This window comes from Eufriesea mexicana, unplaced genomic scaffold (assembly GCF_001483705.2).
Source record: "Eufriesea mexicana isolate 0111107269 unplaced genomic scaffold, ASM148370v2 scaffold4744748565, whole genome shotgun sequence".
Lineage (NCBI taxonomy): Eukaryota > Metazoa > Arthropoda > Insecta > Hymenoptera > Apidae > Eufriesea > Eufriesea mexicana.
Window position 1 is genome coordinate 42,715 of NW_016907985.1, and position 23,333 is coordinate 66,047.

At 41.6% G+C, this 23,333-nt stretch overlaps 1 protein-coding gene across 1 annotated transcript in view; it reads right to left on the reverse strand.

Annotated features, from left to right (window-relative positions):
- The window catches only part of LOC108552022 (uncharacterized), a 13,530-nt gene extending 5,052 nt beyond the window's left edge, over nt 1–8,478 (reverse strand). The window contains exons 1-7 of the mRNA XM_017906400.1: nt 7,986–8,478; nt 6,590–7,350; nt 5,257–6,427; nt 4,164–4,640; nt 3,633–3,989; nt 3,145–3,269; nt 2,475–2,709 (exon numbers count right to left, since the gene is read on the reverse strand). Of these exons, the coding sequence (XP_017761889.1) occupies nt 2,475–2,709; nt 3,145–3,269; nt 3,633–3,989; nt 4,164–4,640; nt 5,257–6,427; nt 6,590–7,350; nt 7,986–8,478 (3,619 nt within the window). The remainder of the gene's footprint in view (nt 1–2,474; nt 2,710–3,144; nt 3,270–3,632; nt 3,990–4,163; nt 4,641–5,256; nt 6,428–6,589; nt 7,351–7,985) is intronic.
- Nucleotides 8,479–23,333: the final 14,855 nt, after the last annotated feature.

The following is a 23,333-nucleotide window of genomic DNA, read 5'->3' on the forward strand; positions in this document are numbered from 1 at the left end:
GGCACTGTAGACCATTTTTGCCATTATCAATTGTTTAAAAAGCAACTCGAAAAAATATTTCAATTCCCGATTTTAGGACGAAGTTAGCGATGTATTTAGTGGAATGTTCTGATCACGAAGATTGCATTTCATCGAGCAATTACGTACAGAAAAAGCATCGTCACGAATTTAAAAAGAAACCTGGAAGTGTGCGAAATGTAAGGCGATTTTGTAAAGTGTGCTATGAAAATAATTCAAATCAGCTAGGAAGAATGAGAGCAAAGAATTGCACTAAAAAAGTGGCGACATATTGTGCCGACTGCTTTGATTCACCTTTTCTTTGCATAAATAAAATTATTTTTGCATGTTCTATGTGGCATTAATTTCTTCGAACTATTATAGTAACAATGGTACTATTTAGAAATTTATCAGTATCGATATTTACTCTAATTATGTATTTTTACTAATGGTCGCGTCGCCGGTCACCGGGGGCCCCCATGGCAGTCAACGTGTTAAAAATGCAGCAAATTCTTTTAATCGAGGGAATTTGTCCCATAAAAATACGCAGAATAGGTGGCATTGCCAAAATCATTTGGCTCTATTCGAGTGACATTGGAATCGAGATACTTTCGTAATCACTGAATTGTCCATGAAACTAAAATTAAAATTGTGCATGAAATTAATTAAAACCCTATACAAGATCTTTACGTATGCAGTTGATGGGTTTGAAGACAGTGATACGTTCCTTCACAGAAATCGTTACTACATGTCATCCACGTGTGTACATATTGTAGGATAGCATTTCGGGAAAGGAATCGCGATCAACAAAATCGTGGAGCGAATCACGAATCCGGAAAATGACGTGTCTTTTATGGGAACAAATCGCTAATGGGCTGAACCATATCAGTCAATTAGCGATTGGAAAAGGCACGTCATCGAGCTTTGCGAAAAGCATAAGAACAGGACCCTTGACGACACAGGCTGAGTCCTTAGTGAAGAAGCGTTGAAGAATCTTCGTAGAAATAGATTGTGACAAGCAAGGGCGTGAGTGTTGGAAAGAGTTGAATTAGAGTGTCATTTTAGTGTTCTTTCCTTACGTTAAATTAGTTTTCCGAGTTTAGTGTTGGTATCGTCCTTTTCATATTATTCTGTCTGTTTTCAGTGTCTCAACCCTTCAAGGAACATATAAATATTTAATTCCTGTACAGTGACAATGACAATAAAACCAGTTTTCGGCATTCTACAATATCGTCTGCCTGTTATGCGGAGAACAGTGAATGCAAATTTAAATTATAACGATTATTTGATTAATGGCGAATATTTTTAAATAAGGTAAATCCTGTCACTGATAGAGTAAGCATAAAAATGAAAAGGAAGCTACGATAGCATAATAGAGATATATAAATTTAGAAGCTGGAAAGTATCTATTCATAAACCTACGAAAAGTCGAGATACGTTCGATACTGGAAAGCTACAAGTCACGTTCGTCTGAAACCAGCTTTGCCCACCGATAAAAATTTTTTTACTCCATTTCATGTTTCCATGAACCATTTATAAACAAGTCAACGTATATATTCTTGCTAGTAGCGGGAGTACATGCTGATACATTTTTCTCGCATATGGTGGAACGTTTGTTATTATTCGCGTATATAATCTCGTGAAAATAAATAGAAGATAAAGGAATCTGCTAAATTCTCGAAATTCACTGAAACGAAATTGCTCGGAATTAAGGAGGAACTGTTGACAGGGAGAGTTGGTAGCTTCAGCTTCAAGTTGCTTAACATCAGTGAAATGGAAAAAATTGAAAGTTAGCGGAATCATTACATGAAAGTACAATGAACGCTTTGCTTCCGCGAGTTCCTCAAACGTTTGTAGAAACTGCATTCAACGAGCAAACAAAATACGGCAGAGATGAGGAAAGTTGAGATGAAAGTTTATGAACTTGGCTTTCGCATACGTTACGCGAAAATGCTCCGTGGAACGTGGCTGCGAATCGTTGCATGATTTTACACCGTCGCGCAAGATAAATATTTACCGCTGCAGGGTTTGATAACGTTAAATCATAGGCAACGTGTTTAACGAAATTTCAGAGCGTACCAAACTGTGGATCGATATCGGATTCTTCAAAAGCTTCTGTTCATTGTCAAAGATAAATTTATGTCGATACTGTTCCGAGGTGATGGTTAATTTCTCATTTGACAATTTTGTTGTCTTTCACTACGGACAATATTTTTCTCGCGAGGCTATTAAACTATTTAATTCTGTTAATGTGATTTTAAGAAGAGATGATATATTTATAAACGGTTAAATAGTAATTTAGTAGAAATAAATAGGTACACGAAGACTGAGAAGAACGTTGCAGAAATAGAAGGAAGGACGAATTAATTTCAACGTTAGTTGTTGCTTTGCGCTTTTTAATCGCATCGGAGGAAATATAATATATCTCGTGGAAATTGGAATCCGTTTCACAAAGTGGCAGCTACGCTGAAACTTACCTGGGAATCTGACAATCAATTCACCATTGGAATTCAGCAACATGTTGGTACCGTCAGCGCGACGCGTGAATTTCTCATCGACCTCGTAGTCTGACGCCATTCTCACGAGTAATCGATGCTGTTCACTTACGACCAAGTCGTCGTGCACCTCGTACCACCTGCCATCGTGATTCAGGACTGTGTACCGTGACACTTTGACCGTGCTGTCCATCATTGACAAGACGTTGCCACTACCCTGATGGCAAGTCATGCTCGAATCAATGGGAACGAAGACAATTGCGTGACAACACGATCTGTAGTGTTGTTATACGTGTAGGCATATTTCTTCCTTTGGTTTGTAATTAATTTGCACCGAGATATCGAAGAATTCCCATTAATTCGATGAATAAAAATTGTTTATAAATGTTCAAAGAAAATTCTGGCTAAAAGCGTTTTAAACCGTCGTTGTTCGTCGTCTGATAATTTTAATTGTCGAAATTTAGGGTAGTTTCCATGGAGAATTCATTTCTTTTACATTTCTCGAAAAGACGTGTAATTAATTTAGGTAACCCAATAGCAATGGCCAAGTACCGATGCGTTAAACGGTTTCCAAGGTCTGAATTCTTGTCTTATTAGATCAGATCATTCTCGTTCTCGAGTTAAAACGAAATTTAACGGACACTTGACTCACCGTCGTTAAATTCTGCTGTGCAGGCACAGAATCTCCCTCGACCACTTCGTGCAATTGGGACTTCAAGTTACTCATTGGCTTTCTCCTGGTTTTAGGTTGCAGCTTCGTCTCTTTCGGTCTGTCACCTTTAAAAATGCAATGCACGCACGTTCTCAACAGATTCGACTCGACGTTTATAAAAATTTTGCTTCAGTGGCTTTTCGTTTCAATTTTTAAGCTACTGAAACCATTGTTATATTCTTCATGATAATTGTCATCCATGCACAATGGACTCTACATTTCTAATTTTCTTCTCGGAATAAAATTTTCCTTTATTCCCCCTCTATTTACAATCGATGATCATTGTTCAGTTTTATTTAATCGCTATTTATATGCTTCTACTTAAGAAATTACTGTGAACTAAATTGCAAGAATTGAAGAATTTTTATAGTACTACTTCTTTTTGTCTTAATATTAGGATGCTGAGATTAGTATTATAGTCTACATACCTGAAGCATTAACGTGTCCACTTTTCGAACCCCTAGCTTGATCATCGTGACTTTCGTGTTGCTTGGCCTGAGTCTTCTCGAATGCTGTACAATTTACGATTACTCCATTAGGTCGAAAAACGGTTATACTGCCATCGCTTAGGTACTTCAAAACAGTTGCATTTCTCAAAAATTTTCTGCAAATTTCACGATCTTCGTTGTTGTCAGCGTGGCCTTTTGGTACGTATAACTGTCGAATATAATAAGGATTTTCTGGTCCGTCACCAATGACTGATTCTATCAGCAAACCGGTAGGCCATGAGATCCTGGATTCGACGTTCATATATTGCCAAGTATGATCATTATTCTTCGATGGATCTAAAAGCAACGTTACATCGTCAAGTGTAAAGTAGGATCACAAAGAAACAATTTATCAATATTCTAATTAAATCCATAGACTTTAGGTTTACGTTATAATCTTTAATTTGCGCAACGTAATTTTATATCACTGTGAGAGAAAAGAAAAATTTCCAAAACGTTTGAAATTATTACGTGGCGATGTCAGCAGCTTCTGGAAAGCAAGAATGATCCCTCTTCTAGTGGTTAGATGGAATATCTCGATCGTTTCAGGCTTGTCGATTCTGTGGAACAATCGTAAGCTGCAGCCACGTAGAGTAACAGTGATTTGTAAATGCTTGGTCTTGTAGAGCCAATCGTCTGTTTCTACTTGTACCAGAGTATCATCGGCCGAATAAAATGTCTTCTTACGATTCGTTACTTGCACTCGTAGTCTCCCGAGATCGTAGCCTATGAAATCATAAGTCGTTTCCTTTTCGACAATTTTCACCTGCGATAACTTGTCCATGGTCGACGGAGAACCTTCCACTGCGATTGATCGTTTTGCACTACTTTTTCGACCGGTCGATTTGTCGCTTCTTTTTATCCCTTTCTTAGGTTCCTCCTTTCCCTTCGCTTTTTCTTTTTTCGCACCCTTTGTCACATCTTCTACCGGAGAATGGGATGATACGTCTGCGAAAGAAGGTCGTAAGCTAAATGGTAGTTTAATATTTTTCATCGGTATATTTCTCATATCTTCGCCCTATAATCTCAATCAAGAATTATTAGCACGTGAGAAATGAGTATTCTTGGAAATTTTTATTACGTTGTTTCGAACAAATGATCGTGTATGCCGGTTCATAAAGAATATATTATCCAGCGTATGAAAATATGAAATATGAAAATGTAAGGGGAGGAGAAGAGGGGGCTGGGTTAACCCTTTGCACTCGGCAATTTTTTCGTTACTGAAAAATAGTAATTCGAAGACTTTCTGCCACAAAGTCGACGATATTTTTCAAACAGTAGATTGGAAATCGTATACAAATTAAGACGCAGAATTATTTTATTTCGATACGATATTCAGCGGTCCGCTCCTCCAGCTGCCCTTTTAAAGGATTAACGAAGGTTAATCCACTGCGAAGATCAAGCGGATCACCGGTTATCACTGCTACGTCCTCGTCACTCACGCCGCCTTATCGGAAACCGGTGCTCGCATATTCTTACATAGTCTTAGAGAAAAGTATTCGTTAGATGAAATAGAGAAAGAATTCTCGCAAGATTGAATCCAAACGATAGAGCCTCTTCTTACCTACTTCTAAACTACTTTTTTGCCTATCAAGATCCCTTCTTGCCTCCAAATCTTTTGCTTTTAGTGTCCCAGGAAGAATGAAGTCCTCGTCGCGGAACAGCATCGTCTCGTCGTATATCTCCGCGTTCTTTCTCATCAATCTTTCCATCGACTCGGCCGTCTGCAATCTGTACTGCTCCTCCTCCCGTCGTAGCCAATCCTTTTCTTCAGGCACCACGTATTTGCAGAAATCACGAAGTCGAACCGGCGTCCGAATGCTAGACATTCTTTCTTCCTCGCTCACCCCATTGATTTCCCACTTGTTACGGAAGTATAGTAGCAGAGAGTCCGTAGGTTCGAAGTATCGAAGCTCAACGTGATCGAACGCGAGGAGACACTCGTGAAGAAGCTGCAGAAAAATTGGCTTCGATAATAGTTCGATATCGCTGAAATCTCCGAGGCGAGGCCTGTCTGTCGCTCTCGGCTTCAAGACGTTCTTCTCCAAATAACCAGGCACTAATAATTCACGAGGGTCTATCAGGTCGAACAGAGACGAACATTCGACGACCTCTGGTACCATTTTGCCGTAATCGAAGTTACCGTCGCTGAGAAAATGGATTTTAGGCGTGGATTCTGAAACCAGACTAGACAGGGATTTGCTGCGTTTCGTTGGAAACGTTAAATCTTTTGTACGCATCGTGCTTTGCATGACTTCGTTCGTAGTATTAACCAGAACCTCGGATTTGGTTTTCGACGATCGGTGTAACATTTTGTCGAATATCAAAATGTGCAAGTGATGCATGACTTCCTCGACGCTTATTTCAACGTCGAAGTAACGTCGAATGTTATCGATGTGGCGAGTATATTCGTTTAGTTTTTCTCCGCTGATGTCGTGCTTCTTGCGAATACTTTCCACGATCGGATGTCGGAAAATGGACAAAACGTGGTCGATCAAATCCGTCGGTTTTGGTATCAGAGGAATCGCGGAATCATCCATCAGACAAATGGCTTCACCCAGACTATCTTCGCGAAGGATTAGCGCGATGTCAGTTACGTTTTGTCCGCTATGGCCGCTGCTGTACTCCTCGTCATCGAGACCATATTCGATGTTAAGAATTTTTACCTTTTGTTCGACGAACGCGACTGCAGATAGAGGGGTAATTTCGGCTTCCGGTTTTAGGTCTGCGTCATCCTATATAGATTACGTCGTATTTGAAAAATTAAGCTCTAGACATATTCCATGATGCACGCGAGGATTTGTTGCGCGACGAAATTTTCACGAAACGAATCATTCGAAAAATATATCTCGAGACCCATTCGAATTGACGAGAAGATATAAAAGTTACCAACTTACCATTGCAGTTGCTCTTGCATCCCCCTTTTCGTCGATAGTGCTGTTGGCCGTTGTTCTTCTGACATTTGCTTCAACTTGCATCAATATTGCAAACAATATCAGCGGCACTGAAACGCACTCTGGAGGAAACGTATGCAGCAAGGTCTCATAAACTTCCACACTCGCTTTCTCCGCACTTTCACCAACGATACCCTTCTCTACTTTCATGCTCTTCAAATAGTTACCATGTTGTCTATAAACATCGTAAAAATCGTACACGATATACGACACTCTGTCGTACATGTCTTTCTTCAGGGCTTCATATTCCTGCTTATTCGACGTTTCTGGCAGCTGTGGTGGACAAAATACGAGGAACCCGATGTCGCAATATTCCGGATACGCTTCCGGATCCATCATTCGCTTCTTTACTTTCGTCCAAAAGTTGAACAACTTCGTTTTACCGACTGTGTACTCTTCTAGGAAGTGGAATATTCTATCTTCCGTGCATTTCTCTGCGACCGTTTCGTGCTGTACGTTACGATTCAGTCGTTCGTTCGGTCGTTTGATCTGCATCATGCAACTTAACGGCACTCCGACATTTATCAAGTGTTCTGGCAGGTCTGGGTCGTGGAAACCTGTCAGAATTATATAGAGATTCGGTCCATTCAGAGGAGCATCGTCAACGTAAACAGCCTCTCGCCACTCCTCGCCACGTTTCCTCAGTTTCGTGTTCGCTTTTCTATCAAACATTTCCTCGTCGAATTTCTTCGATCCTGGTTGGCCTGTCGAGAAGATGATGGACGTATGGTAACAACGTGCAGCGAACACAGGGCAATTTAATTAACAATTCGCTTCTGGTTTCCCAGTTTAGTCCACGTTGTTTCGCTTGATTAACGTTTAGTTCGGGGCAAGCGAATTTGTACTTTTTTGCAAACTCAACGTGGATTATAAAGTAATAGTTAAATTGAAAGAGGTTAGTTGGCAGGCGAAACTTGAGAAGAGGAACACTTCCTCGAATAGCCTGTTATAAGTAATATAACATTTTCCATTGCGAGTAGAAATAAAGTTAACGAAATAAAACAAAGATATACGTTCAACCAGATTTTCACATCGCATCTGTCCCTTTCATTTTAACCGTATCTTGATGGATCAGTAATTATTTAATTTTCTAAGAATCTTTGGTCTTTCCAATTACTTACCGCATATTCTATCCTTTGCCGACTTTGTTGAAACCCTTTATACTTACTTTCAAAATTACTCGAATTACCTGACACTATTTGTTTTCTAGTGCTAGAATCTGGGCTTATTGGCATAATTAAACCGACCCACGAACCACTTCCTCGTTACTACCGTAGACATTAGAGACACAATCTTATACGGGATGTGATAAAATCGATACATTCATCGATTCGCTTACCAAAGTCAGCAACTGTTTGCATAATCAAATACTCCTCGTCTATTTCGCGCTCAAGGTCGGCTAGTCTTTTCAGTCTACCGATGCTCTCTTCCCTGGCCCGATATATTAAGTACTTGATGATCCGTGCCATCAGCCAGCTTGGTAGCGCGTCGTTGTTCTCGTTGAAAACCTTGTTCGCGTAATGACAAACGCCCTGAATCGTTGGACATTTATCTAGGCTCTGCTTCGACAACGCTCTCACGCTGGCCAGCGTTTTCTGACAGCTCAGAGTGTAAATGGCTTTCCGCCTACCCTCTTCAGCGGCCACGTTGAAAAGCGACACGCACCTCGAGTGCTCGGTAATCGTCTCAACCATCATGGTCACGATGCACCACCACTCGTCGTCGTTGATCGAGATTGCGTCCAAAGGCTCGCGCCAGGAGTTCTCGTCTACCTGCTTCTTTGCTTTCCCGGAAAGATTTCCCTCTGACTTCGACGTTTTCTTCCTTTGCATCCTGAACCAACTTTCGCTAACTAACCTCGAAATGGATCACGTTCAACTTTTGCCAAGGTTTCGTCAAAACTAATCGAAAGCATATCGATTATCGAATAAACCACGGCTTCAAAGGACGCGTAGTTCATTCGTATTGTATCGTAAATTATTTTTACTTCGCTTTGACGAATTAATATTTTTGTAATTTCATCTGTCGCGTAGATCGAAGTTAAACTGTTTTCCATTTTGTTCCAAAGTACTTTCGCGATTGTATTCTGTACGTGGAACTCTTGTTTAGTTGGCATATAGGTCATTGCGATAGTTACTTTTATCAAAAGATTACTTCTTGCATATTAATTTGAGAAATCTGCTCGAATACACGAGGTACTATATTTTTGATATAAATTAAACGAGAAAACAGGGATAATTTTTCTCTTATTTAATATTTCTAAATTTCGATGACTGTAAGTTTAGAAAATCACGAATATTTAATAACTTTTGTAAACAATGATCAATCCCACTTCTGGAATTCTAAACGAATAATCCCACTTCTGGAATTGTAAGGGGGTTCACTAATGTAATAACGTAACAATCAGAACTGGCTGGCCGAATATTTTCTAACGTAAAACTCTCCCGAAGGAACTCTCTAAAGGCACTGTCTAACGAAACTCTCTTAAAGGAACTGTCTTGCCCGCGCCTTTGTACCCCTATTTAAACCATTCATTCTGTCCTCATCTATACCCATGCTCTCTTTCCCAATTACGCTTTTCCACGCATTCTTCGTAGCCTTGCACTCAGTGGGTCACGTACCCCAAACATTTGGACGCATACCTAACTTTCTTCACTCGTAACTCATACTTCCATAAACATCCCGTCCACGCGATCCTTGCGCACGCACTCCAGATACAATTCCTATATACATTCTTACACTTTTTATTTTCGTTGAAATTCGTAAAGATTCTATTTATTTCGTCGATCAATCGTGGAAGAGAAATCGATTCCAGTGTTATTCGTTCAATACCATATTGTGGGATATTTTTAGGCTTTATTAGAGTGCGATGGACCAAGTGTTCCATCCATAAGTGGTGGATTTGGCTGCCAGATGGGTCTAGATGGCTATCAGTAGTCTAGCATTCAGTCAGTTAGAGTTAGTTGCAGTCCTTAACCGTTTGAGTGCCAAGCGGCGCGATCGCGCTTCTTCTATTTTGTGTCCAAAAGTGCCAGCGCTCTGAGCTGCGAAGCTGATAATCAGCGCGCTCGGTTGGTGAACGCGGAATATGAGAAGCGCTATCGCGCCGCTCGGCATTTTTGGACACGGAATATGACAAGCGCTATCGCGCCGCTTGGCAAATATCGATTGGGAAACAATAATGACCCGTGGCACTCAAACGGTTAATCAGCGAAAATTTTTAGCCGAAGTACTCTTCAGCGACTCTACGATATAATAATAATAACTCATAATTCACAAGACGTAAGAAAATTTCTTCATACTTTTTGGCAATGATGCGCGTGTTAGTGGCAGGTGGTTCAATGTTGACTAGTGTGAACATGCTGGCTTCTGGTTCCGGACAGTTCGGGTTTCATTTTCGGTCTTCCCTCGTCCACGTCAGGTTGATTTAAAGCTGATTTACACGGCACGTCAAGCTGTAAACGGCGCGACGCAAGAGTGACAAAATGTTGTCTAAACTGCGCTAAAATCGACTGCAGTTATACCGTGGACGAATGTCTGCAGCATTCAGAATCGATGCAAGAAATTTATGTGCAATGTTTGTTTTTTTTTTTAACTGTAAAAGAGTCGAATGATTTATCGAGCAAAGGGTGAAAAATCCTCTGAAAAGCGTGACAATTACAAGATTATTTATTTCCAGTAATTCCTTCTACGTTGTTAAATTCGTGTCACTTGTTCGCGTTAGACGTTACTCGTTTCGATGTTAATTAAATAATTTCAGATCATATATTATTGGAAAATGTAATTGGTACTTCGACGAGTGGTAGTAAACCAAGCTATTGTCATGGAGCGCGGATAGGGTACGAACAGACGTAACTCACGAGCTCAATTTTCGTAATAGTACTGCTTTATTTTGTTTCAGGTTCTGATATTTATAATGATTTTGGTTGGAGGAGAGGTTATTGGTATTATGTGTCATGGGTCCAAGGGATGGCTATGGTTTCAGTGATTTATTGGGGCTGTATCAAAGGTCTGGGACTACTGGTCGGCTATCTTCTGGTGCGTTATGATGTGTCACAGGGGCAATATCTGAAGCCACTGTGTATTTGTTAACTGCGTCACACTATCAACGCGAAGTACCGTTAATAGTCACCGCGGATGTGTGAAAAATATAATAACACACGAACTGGCTTATCTTAATTTACGATGACAAGCATTTAGTTCTGGCGCTGTAACATTTGTTAATTGGATTACATGACACAGGCCGTGCGAGCGCAGGTGAAATTTTTCACACGTTGCAGTAAGTAATAAAACGAAGTAGTAACGGTACAGTGTGGCGAGTAAAAATGTAAAATAATATCATGCACTTTACCACGTAGGAGCAACCTGTGCACGAGCATATTAGACCAAAAGTCTGGCTACAAGATTAAATATGCGTGCATATATTATATTAACCTTAAACACAAGCTACTTAAGTATCTTCGTAGATTAAAATTTACTAGAATTTTCACGGTTTACCGAAGCACGAAGATTATTTCATCCTCTGGACTCGGTGGAATAGCAAAATACGAAGCGTTCTCTCGATCTTGAGGCATAATTGATATCTCTACTCGACGACGCGTTCGTTCCTTAATTAACGAAGTTAATGTCACGGAACGGTGTACACCTAACGCGCGTTTAACGAGGTAAATCCGAAATTGGTAGAGCGAGCCGAAAAGTCTCGGGGGCCTGGTTCGGTTGTTAATTTTCGGGGGGACATCGCGAGGTGGGCACGTGCCACGGTTCTAATGACTTCTCGCTTGAAGCGGTGATTTCGCGATGTCGTGTGTACGCGTAACTCGTTACGTTTGATATCTATCGCGGACAAGTACGGCGCGGGGGGACACGGAGTGCACGAGAGAGATTTCCCTATGGACTGAACGACAGAGAGGCAGAGAGACAGGGAGAGAGGGAGAAGGAAGAGGAGAGAGTCGATGCGCTCGTAACGATTATGAAAACGACCGACAGACGCGAACGAACTGTGAACCCGGTCGCGAAAGGAGAAAAAGAGAAACGGATTCACTGGGAAACTGTCGCTGATGATGATGACTACGGTGACGATGATGATGATGCTGGTTATTAGGAAATTGAAGATGAGAAACTTTGGCACAATCGCGCGTGTGTTCGAACCCTGGTACCCGGTTTCACGTTTGCGGGCTTTTCAATTTTTGCGGAACAGTAGGACCGAGAAATTTCGCCGCGGATCTCGCATGTGAATGGTGACCTGTTTCGCGACTATATTCCATTTTCTGCGTTTACCCTCTCGCGCACGTTAAATGAGTCTACGGTGTGTAAACGATGTTTAAAACAGAATGGTGTTTAAAAGCTAGGTGACTGGGTGAAACGGGATGTCGTGTAATTTAATAGCGGATACAAGAATGGCGAGTTTCGGAGAATTTCGTTTCTCGGTAGACTCGGATCATACGGGACGAGATATTCATAATTTAAGACAGCTAAAAGCATTTCAGCAATTTTCTTATTCCCGTTACTTGGTAACGCGGTATTGCGAGCTGGCAAGGATTCTAGCGAAGGAAACGGTTTTAACGCTAGATTTACGGAACCCGTCAATTTGACGGAAGGGTTACTCCAATTATACGATTGTGGTAATGGATCGGATTTATAGAAATTGAACTTTAAACTTTGATTATAGTTTATTCTCTTGCGGTACAAGTGCGCGGAGGCTTGAGTCTTGTGAGGGTGCGTGATGTAGACGGTAGATTGTCGAAAAAGAGTGTGTGTCCTCGAACCCTTCAGCCAGGTTCTTATAGGCCCTATGACTACGCATTACGTCACTCAGTCCTGCTTCGAAAATTGATAATCTTGATGGTTCCTCGAAGCAAACGTAGATCCCGATGCAGGGTGACGCCATCCAAATAAAGACTCCTCTCACACAATGGTGACAGATTTAGTTAACTTATATTAAGACTGTTAATATAATATATAATTGTTTTCAAATTAAACTAATCGTTAAAAAAAGGCACGTAATTTCCTTTACCTGTCAATTTGACAGGTGTCCTTAGAAATAGGTATACAGATAGCGTCCGTAAACCTAGTGTTAAGAGCGTCATCGGGTTCGACTTAGGCGTTTAGGGTATTATCTGGAGTGCATGCGAATGAACGGATGACCAAGAATTGTATGGATGAGATACTTACGACTAGGTCGAGCGTAAGCAATGAACAAAAGTCTAGGAGTGAATTAATTAATCGAATTAATTTCTTGCTGGGTAAATCGACACCATGGAAGTTTGCCTAAGCAAAAGGAATGGAATAATACTTTCAACCGGAAAGCGATGTAACGTGTTACGAGGATACCGATAATTGGCAGCGAAAATATTGGAAGCTTGCTAATAGTGAGAAAGAGAAACCGAAAGCGCAAACTTTCTTTTTTTAGGTATTAATTAAAAAATTTGCAAAAGAACGGAACTGGCAAAAATGACGCAATAGTTTATTCTACGTTGGTCTCGACCGTTTCTAATCCGCCGAAATTCCCGTTTGCGCAAACTTGTTGGAACGAGCTTCGTAAAATGCGAGACACGACGACGATTTTAGGTGCGCGCGGAATCTGCCAGTACCCGGGACGCGTTAAGGAAAACTTACAAAAGATGGGTAACACGGTGCACGTGAAGCGGGCTGCATAAAGTGGGATAAAAAGTATGCGAATACGAGACTGCAGCGAAGAAAGATTTTTCAGGATATTTTCGTTGCATGTGAATCGGCGTAGGAATAAGGTGAAACGTGTCGAATAGGATCAATTATTAAAAGCGAGTTCTGAAACGAGGACGAGGCGAAGAGATTCAAATTTTTCCAAAGGATTTTCATTTGAATATCTTTCCGCTTATTAAATAGAAATGATATCCTTTCGAATTAACATGCTTCGAGAACTTCCTTCTTATTTTCCAAACATTTTTTTCTTTAGCAATCGTACTTCCCTACATTTTCCGTAATTTATCATCGAGCAATCAAGTAATGGAATTTCAAACGAAGTACGATAGTTTTCCTTTTGCATCGAAAATGGCGAGCAATTCTTTGAGTCTACGTTCTGACGAGACACCAAGTAGCACCGAGGCCAAGGGCATGAGACATTTTACTCGTCATCGTAAAGAGACGAGACGAATGTAACTTCGTAAATGTAGGATATTTTTAGAGACATAGAGGAGAATTAAGCACTGAAAGACTCGTTACAGTCAAATCCTAAATGCTGAGTAATTCGTGACTCCGTGTTTATTTGTTCACCGTGCATTTCAGCTGAACTTCGAAATTGCCTCGAGTCATCGTACACGAGGCGTCGTTCAAAAGTCTGATCTAGGCTATTAGGCTTCAGCACTTAGGATTTAGCTGCCATGTGGATCGTAGGAGGTCGGGGCCAGGCGACGCGAGGTGGCTTTGTGCAACCCTGGCTTTCCCTGTCGTGAAAATAGGGGGTGACGCGGTCACGATCACCTCTCGGGAAGGGTCCCCGTGAGGGTGACCCTTCGGAGGGTCTAACTCGGAGGCAGAAGTCTCCTCCACCATAACCTTGACGTGGAGGGAGTTTCTCCTCCTTCGAGGGAGACGTTTGTCTTCTTTAGAAAGGGCTTTAAAAGGGCCCGTCCTGGAAGATAGAGCGAATGTCATAGTTGTCCTCAGTTCTTGGAGATGGTTGACAAGTCGTCAGATAGTTCCATAGTTAGAGTTAAGTTGTTAAGATAATCAGTCGGAGTTCCATAGTTAGTTAGTCGAGTTATCGTTTTATAGTCGCGGAGTAAGGTCTTGTCAGAGATTTGCTAATAGCGACTTCGCTTAAGCACTTCACTAAACTACCCTCCATCTTGATCTCTATATAAATTAATTTCCGTCCTTGGGTTTCGTTATGAAGTTATAATTTTTCAGCTTCGCGTGAAAGATCTGTCTCTAGCACGAGGAACCTTGGTATCGGATGTTTATTCTCTTAACGCTTCGAATATTTTATTTTGCTTGGTTAAGGATTCCCCTTTTTTGCGAGCAAGCAACTTTCGTGCAAAATAAACCACCCGCTTTGAAAACAAGCTTTAACCATCCCCTCGATCGAGATCCACGATCTGTACGCTTACGTGAAATTGCATTTAAACGTATAAGCATCCCCCTCCCGTATGCCTCGATGCAGGACAAACAAGTTTCGTGGATTTTGAGATATTCGCCTAACCGTTTCAACATTTGCTCGAGTATCTTTAACCTACGATCTCGATTGCGAGGATTTCCGTCGCGCTCGTCAAACATTCGTGACTTTCTATTGAAATCTACCGCATCTATTCCGACGCGATTTACCTCCGCGATCTTCAAACGCCACGCGTCAACACGGCAAAGAGAAGGCGGAGTGAAACTTCGCCATTTATTCCACCCATCGAAATATCTCGCCGAAACTACTCGCTGAAAGTTCAGCAGCGCGAGTCACCACACTCTAAGAAGCTCTCGTCGCGCGTAACACCCCTGAGAGGCACGTCGCGACGTCCCGTGGAACCTCAGCGGTGGATTCGAAATGAGGGTTGAACGGAACGGCGAGCGTAGGAAAAAGTGAAACAGGGAAAAGTTTGGAGAACGACAGCCGGCCGTTCGAGGGGAAAAAGAACGACGGGGATCACATTTACCTTACGGAGAGTGCGAAACTCTCAGCCGGAGCAAACAGACCGGGTCACGAGCGAGCCAAAAAGAGGGTGAGATCTGTCGGTTTGTCTGTTCTCTTCTGTTTGCCTCCGCTGGCACGCGCGTACGCATACCTACATATGGCCACACGGTATACCAGGCGTTATTCCCGTCTAACTCACCGGTCTAGTTGAGCACTTTTGTTCGACACCACCCCTCGGTAATTTCACCACCGGTCCCGCCCTCTTGCCATCTTCTTACCCTATCCCCTCGGAACGACCACTTGGTCGATCCACTCGTGATCGCGATTGCAACCACGACTTCTTCTCGGCGTCGTTGGCGACTGGAGAAACTCGCCGTGTCGGCGGAATTACAGCTGGCCAGAGTCAGAGTGAGGGGCAAACGAATAATTGAATGGTGTCTAGGATCAACAACCGGGGAATACAAAGGGAGATTAAAGTTGCAATAGCGGCCAGGCTACTGCCTGGTCGTAGAGACGTTCGCCTTTTATTTGCGACGATGTGATTAAAGAACAGGGGCTGCGGTCGGTGGAAATGAGGATTGCGATTGGCGAGCGACGTGTACTATGGTGTAGGTCCGTTTTCTTTGTGATCGTGCAATCGTTTCAGATAGCCAGACTTTTGCTCCATGACTGATGAAGTAATAAAAATATTTCGACCTCCCTTTTCCAGCGCTTTTTTCCTTTCATTTTTTCTTCTGAGCCTGGTGCTGCGAGTTTTTTCTCTCTTTTAAGGGATGGTTCGAAGTAATATGTAACGAAACAGACGGAAGCAGATAGATACGGTATCAAAAAGATGGATGGAGCGAATAAGGGAAAGACACGTCGGGTCACTATTGCGAAACGGTCAACGATTTGACATATGGGATCACGGATTTAAAATGTAATAATATAAAAATAAGATATATTCGCGTGTAAACCGTTCGTAATTTAGAAATCAGACGATAGTTACATCAAGTTCTGTATGTCTCGTCCGAACCTTTCTTAAATGAGAGGAGGTCAAACGAGGTTTACGTTCTCTTACAAGCGTAAACGAGTTAATTGAAATTTTCACGAGAGTTTATTTCGAGGTGACACAAGAGTGGATATGTTTACAGTGTTGGTTTGGTTTCTTGTATGTGTCTGCTCTCCTGTCTTCGTGTGTTTTATAAGTTCGGGTGTTGCTGTCATTGGTTGTCGAGGCGTGTAAGTGGTGGGTGCATTTCGGTGGTTCTTGGTGGAAGTGGAAGTTTAAACGAATTGTCAATTTGTTTTTCGGTCCTTGGGAAATTTTAATCTTTTTTATAGGGGTTAACTCGGATGATATTTCAGGAGGTCCAGGTGTCCGTGAGTCGTGAGACGTTGGTCGTAAGGGAGTAAACAGTTGTCTCCTCGACTCGGGTCTTCTGTCTTCGGGGGTGAATGCAGGGAATGGTATACTAGGTTCGGGTCTTTCGATGGTGGTAAAGGTTCAGAAGGATTCGAGTTAATTATCTGTCTGTCTATGAAGGATTTGCAAGCCTTTATCGAGGATTAGATCGGGAGATGGTTGGGACGGCGCAAGGGTCCGCGAGTTTGGGAATGAACATAGGGAATGAACACTGTGAAACAGTCAACAGAGGAATTTTTATACTTCTTTAAAATGCATATTTTCAAAAAATGTAACTCGATTCTTTATCCCGTACTTCGATAGGATAAATTATGATTTGATAAATATTTCAGCATTAACAGTTCTCGATTCGTTTTAATTTTATAGAAGGAACAATTTCGACGTACACGATGTAGTACCCATGTGTTTCTTAATAGAATCTTGAAGAATTTATCGTTTCCATTGCGTTCGAGTTACGTCGATTCATTGCCACTTTCATTAAATTTCAATGGGACAAGTAACGTCGTCTCCATCAATGGAATTAAACCCTACGGACTTCGTGAACGGTAACTAACAAAAGAACAGAATCGGGAACTCGACGGTAAATTATTTAAAATGGATTACAGAGTATCGTGGGGCAAAGGAGCGAACGCGAGAACGTATGCAAGCTTAAGACGATGCTGTGTAACGAAGAAGGTGGAGGCCGCGTAAGGGTGATAAATTATTGAATCGGACCGCTTTAATTCCCAGGCGATGTTGAACGATGAAAGGCTGTGGAGCAAATTAAATCAAACACAAGTAGGGAACCGGGGAGTAGGAGAGAGAACAAAGGAACGACCTGCTGTTTAGAGGCAGACACGGTAAAAGGTGCTAGAAGCATATTATTTCGAGGCAAACGTCACGCCGTTTGATGTATTACGGCAATATAAATTATACAGTTGCCCGGGTTTGAATTAAAGCGCGATACTTCCGCCGCTTGTTAGAATTTTATTCGTCGAAATGAAACAAAAACAGGGTGAGATGGGTTGAGTCTATTGGATTTCGTTGATCAATGTTCAGGATGGTACGTTTATCTCTAACACGTTTAATATCTCATTTCCACCAAGCGTCTGGCTCTTCGTGAAATCGGTAATTACGTACCTTTTCACGATTATTTAATACGGTGGAAAAGGGAGGTTTTACTATATTACAGCTCTACGTGGAACTCGATGTTAAAATATCGGTATTCATGCGTAAAATTTGAGTTACACGCGATTTTATGTTAAATAATCGCAGAAAGTAATTGAAATTTTATGAAAATTTTGCTGGGTTTCATTTTCAAAAGGAAAGAAAGGAAACTAAAATCGAAGACATCGCGCCAACGTGTATATTCGGCTCGATCTTTGATCCCGTACCTTAGACGCACGCAATTCCTCTTTGCGAAGATTACAGTCGCAACTGGAACGTGCGGCAAAGGGGCTGAAAGTGTGCGAGTACGCGCGACTTCCGGCTGAAAGCGTCGTAGCTCTCGGAAGTTTTGCCACTTTCCAGATCTTCTGGAAATTAAGCTCTTGGCAAGCTTCTAACGGCAAACACGCGCGTCCTCGTCCTTCAATTCGTTCATACTCGCAGTGCTTCGATTTAACTAAGAATTTCCACGCGGCATGTTAGTTCGCTTGTTTACAGATTTACCTGGCATGTGACGGTTTTCGAGCAAACGTATATTCGGATACGAGCAACGAATAGTTCATTTTATATTCAACCATAACGCGACGATTATAAGAAAATTAGCAGTACATTTTTGTTTCGGGCATTTCCATTTGTTTCTAACTATGACAGATTTTTTGGTGAAATAGGTATTTGCGACGAAGAAGTTTTACCTCGGTTGTAGCAGGAAGAGGATCAATCTTCCATTTCGACGCTTTCAATTACCTTGCGTCTATTTACCCTCTTAATTATAAAGATCTTCTTGAGATCTTTCCCCAACTTTCTGAGAAAAGTGTCATCCACTTGCCGAAACTTCCAAGTATCGCAATTGTTACTATATAAATCTACCCTTGCGTCTCTCATTGTCTGTAAATCTAGTCTAGTAATTAGGTTCACGAGATTAGTCAACTGTAGCGTTCAAAATATCACACTCTCTTTTCTATTTCGTCGACTATATTCCTTTTTCTCGTAGTCAAAAAGGAAAACGGACTCGAAACGGACCATCGGCCATGCCCAAATATATAGCTGCGCTTTACCGTGGCTGGGGAACTCAAACGGAGAATTGCATCCCGGGTAATTAAAAAATCACATCCTCTCGTCTCTCTTTGGAAGAGGAGACGGCAGGCTTCCGTGCGACTCGTTGGCCTCTACTTTATTCTTTTTTGTTCGTGGACGTTCCAGTTCCACGAGTCGGAGTTAAATCGAGCATTTCACGAGCCTCGGCCAGTAGTAATGGAAAACGTATTACCGGAGTCGTAAGTTCCGTCAGTAGGGACACAGGCGGCCGACATTATAACGCGGATGTGCAGGCTGTACTTAACGACGAAACTCCGTGGAAACTGTAATTTTCGTCCGAGAGGGGGAAAAAGTAGTCGCGATGTTCACCGGTTGAAGCCGTGCGTCGTGGAGAAAGGGGGTGAAAAGGGTTCGTTCTGTCGTACAAACGCCTCGCGCCGTGCATGAAATACGGCTGACCGAAAAACTTAAACAAGTGGGATGCCGAAACGCATTTATCCGAGCAATAGACATTTCAGCTTAACGAATGCTCACGGTCATCTGAACCAAGGAGGAAACAATGATAATTGGCAGTGTGGCGTTCCGAACACTGCAACTCTCACGGTGCAAGTTTCTCGGGGTTGTAAGACCCGTTTACACGGATGCGGCCTACTCTAACCCTTTGACTACGGCCTTTAAAAATGGAGAAATTTTTCATCAGATGGGCATTCAGATGGGCATATCCGCTATATTGAAACAACATTGTTTATTTCTTTGTATTCTGCATTAAATGGTTATTGTACATACTTAAAGTTTAGCAGCAAACAAAAGTTTTGAGCGCCTTTAGACACCTACAGTAGTGAAAGGGTTAATAGAGTCAGACCTGGTTAGGGGTGAACTAAAGAATTCCGATGTGTGACTGCCTTTGGCGCTGAATTTATGGTCATGGGTCTGTCTTGGCTGTCTGGTCGTGATGCTTGTTTTGTCTTCTTGGGATTTTTAGCAGAACTCTCCTCGTGACAATTGTCTCGGTGGTTTTATAAGTTTGTACGTCTACTGATTGATCGGTGCGAAATGTAAGCACTAGATGTGTGTCTTTCTATTGGTTGTGAATAATATTGGGGGTGTGTGTTAGCTTCCACGTCTTTCCGTGGTGGTGGGTGTTTAAACAATTTGGGTCCTTATGCCTGTCGTCTTAAGGGTGACCAGGTGACAACGAGTGTCCACGAATCAAGAGACGTTGGTAATAAGGACATGAAACAGTCTCTCGCTTAACTTGGGATCGCAACAGGCAGTTCCTGCAGAAAATGCCGTGTGCCGTAAGCCAGGGTGTGATATGTCAGGGAGAAGTCGCTTGTAAATTTATTTTATTTCATATTCAATCCTTGCTTTTATTAACACATTGCGTACGGCTCTTTGCTCAGGCAACTCGTTTTGGGCGATCCAGGAACACCTTATACGATGCATATATGCACTTTTTTAATTCGCATTTGGTATTAAATTCACGTAAGGTATTCTTAAATATTACTTTATATATGGGAGACTTCGTTACCCTGGTAACATAACAAGAAAATCTATTTTTTAATTCTTTAAATCATCGACTGAGTCGAAGAAACCTGAAAACGAGATATCTCGTCACCCGTACGCAGTGTGTTAAAAGAGCTTGCTTCTGCTTTGTCGATGATACGGTTTGTCTAATTTTCTCTGAGTTTGTCATGGTTTCTTATATTAACACACAAGCAAATGTGTATTTGCTTCGTTCATTGATAAATTCTTTGTTTATCTCTATCTAAATTTATTCAATTTTCAGACGTTTCATTTTCATATTTCTATATACTTGTACGCTTCGAAAGTTCTCGAGTACTCTCGAAATTAACAGGGAACAGTATATCACCTGTTCGAAAGTGTACAGGAAAAACCATCCAACCCTTTTAAAGGTCTCAGGATTCGGTATTTAAACAACCGAGCCATTTAGTCGCTACTGACCACTCCACGGGACAGTTCGATCCGTGTTCGACTGTTCGTAAATCCAGCCTCCGGTGCTTCCTTCCACCCCCGGCATTACCGTTCCCAAAATTTATTCCTTGTTTTTACAACCCTGACCGTTAGTTTTTCAGTCGTTTAATCCGCGGTCACCGCGCTAAGGTCTGCCGCCGGGAAAATCGGGGCAACATCGAGCAAACAAATTTAATTAATTCTGATAAGTGAGAAGTTTATCAAGTCGAGATCGGTTGGGTGGATATCACGGTTGATGGGGCGGTCGTGGGAGACAGAGGTACGCTAATTTGTCGACAGTTTTGCGAATGTTTCGGCCAGTTTTAGAAACGAAAACGAGGCCGACGTTCTAACGTTGGCATTCACCGACCGAACACACAAGAGAGAGACTTTGATTTTAATTAAATCATAATGTAGTTTCCAGTGCGTGTATCTACGCTCGTAGTAGCTTCACAGCTTCACAGGATTTGCGCTTCTGTTTCTGTCGTTGACCCTTTCACTCTCTTGTATGTCTTCCTATGGGACGCTCTCCGTTATCCATATCAGGCTATTGCCTTTGCCAGTTCCGCGAGCTTCTGAAGGGGACTGCTAATCGGAGAGCACGTCGTTATCCCAATCTAGGTTCAAATGCGCCATTTCTGCGAACATGCCGAAGCTGCCGGATGTCTTCGCGACTATCGCTGTTTCTCCTGTCCGCATTTTTCGCGACACCTCCGCTGTTAATAATTATATCGTTACAGCCGGCGGACGAACAACAACCCTGCTCCACTGAGTCGTTTATCAAAGGGGACTATATATCTTGCTCGTGTCCGAAGCACGAGTCGAGAAGTGGTTACTCGAAAATGGAATCGTTTCTTCCTTTCACACGTGAGAATTTAATATTTTCAGATGAACTTGTGGACGGTGCTCATTCGAAGAAATTTATTTTCCATTTCGAATCAGAGTTTCTTACAGGTATTTTATGTTTAATCGAGCATTGTATCGTAAATATTTCTGTTTAGAGTTGCGTTGAAATTTTTAGATAAATTAGAAGTTTAAAAAAGGATCCATCGGATATCTGTTTAAAGGTTTGCTATATAATGTGCATTCGAGAATATTAGAATTGGAAAGAAGAAACAGGAAATAACACTCGAGCCCTGCGACGAATCTCAAGGAAGCAGTTGACAGGTTTGATCGAGAGGATTTTGTATCTGTCATATATTCAGTTTCTTGAAATCGAAATCTCAGAAATATTTCTTTCATACGTACCAAGTTAATATCCACTGAGTTTTATTACAATTACTCTATGTATCAAATTGAATTATAATCGACTCGTTTCCATTGCAAAATTCTATTCGAATGTTACTTTGAATTCTGCGAGAAGAGTAGATATTCGTAATTCGTGTAACTACATACGGTATACAATGAGAGAAACTGCAAAGGTTATATAAATGCTTCGATTATTCGCTACGCGTTCTACTCTTTTTAGTTTACACTTTACTTTAGCTCGTTACTCGCTTGGCAGAATATTCGCCTAAATAGCTGAAATATTACAACTTTGTTCTTCCAAACATTCAATTCGTATAACCGTATTAAAAATTTCAAGAAAAATGAAAACAGAACGTAGCTTTGTACATTGAGAGTTACGAATACGACTTTGAATATGCAAAATAATACTATTGTGGTATCGCAGGATGAGTGGGTCGAGCATGTTATCTAGAGTGCGTGCGAAAGGACGAATGACCGTACGCTAGGATCATGTGGACGGGATGTTTATGAAGAGTATCTCTAGAAATGCGTTTGAGTGTTTGGGCTACGAGACCCGCTGAGGACAAGACTGCAAGGAGTGCGTGGGAAAGTGTGATTGGGAAAGAGGGAGTAGGTATGAAAGAGGATAGAGTGTATGGTTTTAAATAGGGATGCAAGGGCGTGAAGCGGCAGTATGTAGTATGTCGTAGTATGGTGTAGTATGTAGTATGTTATCGTTCGTAGTAGAGTTATTAGAAGAGAGTTGTGAAGAAAGAAGTTGTTAGTTGTAATTGTGTCGTTAGTTGTAGTTGTAAAGTTTAGTTGAAATATATCTATTTATACTCTAGTCTTTACCGTCACCGCACATTGTATATTATTTTATGGTTAATAAATAGTTTTATATTATTTAACAACCACCCATGTCTCTACACTATTATTCAAGTACTAAAGACAAATTTCATTCATATTCCTAATATTATTCGTAAACTCTACATACATTACGCAAGTGATCCATATAAAAATTCAGCAAGTTGCACTTACGACGAGCATCGTGTAATTATCCAACAAAGTGAACTAGTGCGATCAAAAAGAGCAGCAGAGGTAACAGGTCACACGTGAAAGTGGCCAATTAACCGGTCCGTTCGCAAGATTTCGTATGAGAAACGGCAATGGCGAACACGTTACGGTTGTAACGCGGCGGAAAGAGGTAGTCAGCCCGCCGAAAAGTCACTTACCGACAATGGTGCACTCGATCCGAGTTAAACGGTCGTTCATGGCCGACGAGACAGCGGATTAGCGGC